A 6,000-nucleotide genomic window follows, 5' to 3' on the forward strand; every position below is an offset into this window, starting at 1 on the left:
ACACTAGTCCTCCTTCTGTCGCTATAGCAGCAGTTGAAATGGCTCTAGCGTTTCCATGGACACAGAGTCATGGCCAGGGCCTGTGGGAGCAACCGAGAGACCAGGGTTGGGGAGCAGGAGAAGATAGGGCCACATCCCAAGGCTCTAGAGGACTCAAGCAGTGAAGGAAAAACCAGGACATGGCCCAGGGAGTCAGACTTCTTACCCCTGCTTTATAAGGGCATATAAAGTGTTTTCCTAGAGGGCAGGGGCTGGGAGGAGGGGAAGGAGGGGAGAGAAGGGGAGACCCTAAGGGTTTTCTCTTACCATCTAGACAGGAAGAGAAACCTGAACAAGACCAACCTATCCCTTTATCTCTACTCCCTGCCCCTTCCCAACCCCAGGGTTCACAGCTCTACCTGGTACACAGCAGGTTGCACTTAATGCCTGTTGGTAGCAGTATTATGCCCTCAGCAGTGCAGTAGTTACCTGTGTAGGTGTATATCCTGGTTATCTCCTTAGCTTTCAAAATCAGAGGCTGATCTTACTGTCATTAGTTTTTAAGCAGTAGCGTCATGTATCTGCTCACTTGAATCTTGCCAAAAAGTATAAACTTGAACTTGCAGCTGTCAAAAGCCTAACAGTAAGTGATAATGTTCCATGGACCGTTGTCCGAAGGATATGCAAACTATCTATCTGGGTCAAACCAGACCCTCAGAAGATTGCCTATTTAGATCACCATGTGTTGGCCTCTCCTAGACTTTTGTTAAAATACAATTAGATATTTTGCCTCTGACCTGCTTTGAAACTGTGGCTAGAAATAGTTGTGAATTATGAAGCTCGTGCTGTTTCTGCTACAGGGCTGTCGTTGAGGATGCTGCCCACAAAACTACACGATGTCTCTTTAGGAAAAACCATAGAAGAAATCTTACCCTGGTCTCAGTACCAGGAGATTCCATACTTAGGAGAAACTAGTTTGTTTTTGTCTTTTGGACGTAACTGTGAATTGTGTTCTTGGTACCGTTTTCCTCTTTGCTTAGGTTGTGAGGAAGCTCAGAGCCATATGTGTAAGAGTTTTTGTATATTACTGTCCCATGCTCTGGGGTTTTATTTTGTTTTCCTTTCCTTCCTTTTCTTCCCCCATGTCTTTTCCTCCAGATGCATAGGATGCATGACCTGTTTACCATTGGCAGTGGCGAGGCCATGTTGCAACTCATCCCTCCCTTCCAGTGCCGAAGACATTGCCAGTCCATGGCGATGCCACTAGAGCCAGGGGATATTGGTAGGTGGGGCCCCCGGCGGGCAAGGTCACTGGAGGGTCTTTTTACTTTTTAACTCAAAAAAATTCTAAAAATTAAATATTGCCTTCACAAAGATTCATTAAGTAAAGTCAAAAATAGCATTCTTTTATTAAAAAGGTCAATATTTATGCTTAGATGTAATGAGAAGATGTAGCAGAGAGAAATGTCTTGTATGCACATTTAGAACGTATGTGCCCAATTGGCTTTATTTATTTATTTTTTTGGCCACACCACATGGCTTGTGGGATTTTAGTTCCCCGACCAGGGATCGAACCCAGTTCCTCAGCAGTGAGAGCATGGAGTCCTAACCACTGGACTGCCAGGGAATTCCCTCCATTGGCTTTAGAGATTTCAATTTAGAAAGAATTATTATGGGGAGTATTTAGAGTGATCCTTTATTTTATGGATAAGGAGATTGAGACCCAGAGAGGAGAGGTGACCACCTCAAGGCCCCACCATCAATTAGGCAAAGCATCAGTGTTAAGTGACTCCTTTCACAGAGTCAGGCCACAGGAGGTACGGTTCAGATTTGAGGAAACCCTTTCTGTGCCTATTTTGCTAATAAAACAATGCAGGCAGTATGTAAGGGCAGCAGCCACCCAAAGAAATACTACCTTCCCTGTGGGTCCCACAGCCAGGTCACAGCCTCACAGTCATCACTCACCCTTGGCTCCATGATTTCCCACTGTGACTTGTTCAGTACCTGATATTCTAAAAATCCGTTCCAAAGAAACAGCCTTGAATCAACTGCTGTCAGTAGCCATCAGTTTGACAGTGGAATTTTCTTGGCAGAAGCACATAAATCAGCAAGCATTACCATCGCCCTCCTTGTTTTTCTTGCCTCACAAAACCTAGGGGAGCCCAGGAGTTCCTGGCAGAGCCCAGACTGGTTTTCCAGTTGATTTCTTTTAATTTTATCTATTCGGAAGACCCCAATCCCTAGAAACCTCTCACCTCATTTGGAGGTCGGATGCAGACTGCGAACTGCCAGACTTTAACCCAACCAAGTTACATAACTTTTATTTCAATTTAAAAATGAAAAAATAAAAATAATGCACAAATTAAGCATTAACCAATAATGGAGCACAGCTGGTCTGGCCCTTGAGAATTACTGCAGAAAAGAGGATTCTTATGTGGAAATTATTCTGAAACCATCTTCCTTTAGTGGAGTGACGCTGCACAAGTCTGTATGGCATTCTGGGTTTGGAGTGTGTAGCTGTGCTTGAAAAAGTTTCTGTCTTATGTTCTACAAACGCCTGACAGTTCGGACAACTACAGAAACACTTTAGTTGTCCAAATTCCATGTTTTCGGCTCCCACAAGCATCCAGAATGCCAATTATAGAATTAGGGAAAAAGAAAAAATGATGGGTGAGTGGCAGTGATCAGAGAAGCTTTGCTCCTCAAAGGCTGCTGCGGCTGGTCCAGAACAGCTTAAAATCCAGAGCCTGATGCTTGTCGTGCTGTGACCAGCAGATTGCTGACCAGACGGGAAGGAGCCCTGTGGTCGGCAGTGTCCACGAAGGCCAGCACATGACAGGAACGTCGCGAACTGATGGAGACCGACCAGAGCTAGGGGAAGCGGGCAAGTCAGGAGAAGAGTGGAGGTAGAGAGGGCGGAGGAGGACAGTGGACACTTGAAGCAGCGGCAGAAATAGAAGCAGTGGCCGCAGCTGCCACGGTGAAAAATGAGGGCAGGAAAGCAGACCCTGACAGGAGGAGACTAATTTAGTGGCTGTAGGACAGGTGGCAGCTCCTGCACCTAAGAGACCCTTAAGAATAGCACTGTGACAAGCAGGTTCTGTGTTTTTTGACAAAATAAGCATTATCCTGTGAAAGCTGAGGGGAAGGGGATCACCAGAAATCCTGTGACGGGCGACGTTTTCAAGAATGACGTGGGTGTCAGGCATCAGAGGCTGATGCTGGTGAGCCCACACACCTGCCATGATGGTACAGTCACAGCTTGTAGTAACCTTTCTGGAGTCACCAAGTAGAGGGCACATCCGTTCGGCGCTCTCAGTTTAAAGATGGGTAGTATATATCATTCTCTAGAGATTTTTTCTGTCAGGAAGTTATTGAAGTGTTAAAATTGTTTAACTTTATCTTCCTAGCCTATTCCTGTCGCTCAAATGATATAGGTCAGTGTTTCCTAATCGATTCTTCAGATCACTCATGACCCTAGGGGGCAAACAGGAGCCCCTTGGAAAGACCCTTGGCAAATGGGGCTCTTGAGTCATTGACTTTGGGAAATGCCTTTCTTGTTGAAACATAGTAAACATTAGTGTACAAAAGGCTCTGAAAAGCTTTGGAGAAATCCACTGTTTTTCAAACTTACTTGACCAGGGAACCCTTTTTCCTTGGACTGTTTTATGGGATGCTACTGTCTGCAGAATACAATTTAGGAAATACTGGTTTAAGTTAATCTGGATGTACTGTAATGAGACCATATTATGTATAACCTCAGGAGAATTGGATGGGGGGTCCTGGCGCCCCTCAGAGCCTGTCCTAACTTGCTGAAAAAAATGAGACCTGTGGGGCTTCCCTGGTGGCGCAGTGGTTGAGAGTCCGCCTGCCGATGCAGGAGACACGGGTTCGTGCCCTGGTCCGGGAGGATCCCACATGCCGTGGAGCAGCTGGGCCCGTGAGCCATGGCCGCTGAGCCTGTGCGTCCGGAGCCTGTGCTCCGCAACGGGAGAGGCCACAGCAGTGAGAGGCCCGCATACCGCAAAAAAAAAAAAAAAAAAAAAAAAAAAAAAAAAAAAAAAAAAAAAAAATGAGACCTGTGAATTGATGTCCCATATCAGCCTTATCTAGAGCATCCTGCTTTTGTAAACCTGCTGAATGGTGATTCACAATTACCCAGGTGAGGGGTGGTGATGAAGCACTTTGGTTCATAGTGGCTCCCATTGCCTGTCAGGTTACAGAGAGGACTGATAATAACTGGGGATACTTATGCCAGGAAGAGCTAAAAGACCTCCAGGGCAAGCATTGCCTCTGAGTCTGTAGGTGAATCTGAGGGCAACTCTGGTGGACCTGCCTTGCTCGTGCCCACAGGTAGGCCTGACATTCACATGCTTTCCTCGTTCGTGTCTCCCTTCAAGGCTATGCTGGCGCCACCCACTGGAAGGTCTACATTATAGCCAGAGGGGTCCAGCCTTTGGTCATTTGTGATGGAACCACCCTCTCAGAACTGTAGGAAACAGAACTAAAGGAACAGGTTTGAGAGCTGAAGACCGGATCGAAAGGGGGAAAATAAAAACAAAAAACGATGAAACCACTTTCCAGGGGTTGGTTGCTTAGTTACCTGCCCTGTGCATGTGTGTGTGAGCCAGTTGTGTGCTGGAAGCAAAGGCTAGAGCCCAGCCCTCCCAACTCTTCCAGCCCAGCTGCTTGGCCAGGACTTTGCCAATACCCATCTGTGAGAGACTGGCCTCTTCCAGGCCTTTTGGCACCAAAGCCTTGAGGCTGCCCTTCAGGCAGGGAGCACGGTTGATACCTTCCCTCACTTGCATGACATGATCCCCTCTGCTGGCTCCCTGGCCACGAGAGGACAGTCACCAGGTCCTGACTTTAGAGCCATCCTCTACCAGGTGGGCCTGCCTGTCCTCTCTTCCTGGTCACACCACCCTGTACTTTTTTTGGAAAGCTGTGGATGATTAAAGAAGTCATTGCAGTTTCCCAAGCAGAATGGAATCTAGAACCAGTGAAAAAGGATCAAGGAACCTCAAACTGCACTCAAGAAGTGCACTTCTTTCCCAGTGTCCATGGCTCTTGGAGTATCAGCGATGCCAGGTCGGAGTCTGATTGTAATTGAAATGGTAATTCCTAAGGTAATACTTGTCTCCATTCTATCAGCTCTTATGCCTCTCCCCTCCCTCCCTTGGATGGGCCAGCACCCTTTACTGCTGAGGCAGCACTGCTCTTATCAACTATGTTGCTTTCACCAAATGTCTTCGGAGGGGGAGAGGGTGCCTCCCTGGGTTTGATCTTTAGGGTCCAACTTTCTGCAGGAAAGATGTTTTACAGACATGTCAAGCTGATGTTGTAATGTGGTTGGGGAAGGAACTCCAGACCCAAGAGTGTTGGCCAGCTGGGCGTATGACTGTGTGACCCTCTGTCTTGAAATGATTTATCTGTCTGTACTGGGAGCCAAGGTGAGGTGTTTTTATTTTTTGTGAAAATATAAAATTATGTTCTTTTGATTGGATGATTAATTATGCTCATTGTTTTCCCCAAGTGCTTTTAGTGTGTCTTAAGTGTGTAAAGAAGGACACTCTTTTCTTGTTTCCTTTTTCCCTTTATTATTCCTTTATCGACTCTTAAATATCTGGCTTCTGATCATGCCATTGCCAAGTTGAAGAAAAAGCAAACCACACTGCAGCCCTGGTTCTGAACTGCAGAAATCAAACAGATACTGGAGGTGTCTGTGTTGAGTTACAGACCAGAGGCAGACAGTGGTGAGGGAAGAGGGTGGGTGTGACTCCTTATGGAGTCTTCTTCATCCTTGGAGGCACCCCTGCACCTTGTCCCCAGACCCTCTTTCTCTACACATCTCACGAGCAGCAGTGAGGATCATCAGGTGCTTGAGTGGCCTGTGTGTGGGCTTGTAAAGGACAAGGAGGGTTCACAGAGTTCAGGGTGGAAAAGCTCAGAGCCTCCTCCACGGTCTTGAGTGAAACTAGGATGAATTGTACCTGAGGGGATTCTTCCTTAAAAGAATCA

At 46.7% G+C, this 6,000-nt stretch overlaps 1 protein-coding gene across 7 annotated transcripts in view; it reads left to right on the forward strand.

Moving 5' to 3' along the window:
- Window positions 1-5,480, forward strand: part of C10H6orf89 (chromosome 10 C6orf89 homolog) — a 30,105-nt gene extending 24,625 nt beyond the window's left edge. For all 7 annotated transcript variants that reach the window (XM_059076438.2, XM_067006105.1, XM_059076445.2 and 4 more), the window contains 2 exons: window positions 1,138-1,261; window positions 4,380-5,480. In XM_059076438.2, the coding sequence (XP_058932421.1) occupies window positions 1,138-1,261; window positions 4,380-4,474 (219 nt within the window). In that variant the 3' untranslated portion in view covers window positions 4,475-5,480. The remainder of the gene's footprint in view (window positions 1-1,137; window positions 1,262-4,379) is intronic.
- Window positions 5,481-6,000: the final 520 nt, after the last annotated feature.

Source organism: Kogia breviceps, chromosome 10, assembly GCF_026419965.1.
Source record: "Kogia breviceps isolate mKogBre1 chromosome 10, mKogBre1 haplotype 1, whole genome shotgun sequence".
NCBI classification, from domain to species: domain Eukaryota; kingdom Metazoa; phylum Chordata; class Mammalia; order Artiodactyla; family Physeteridae; genus Kogia; species Kogia breviceps.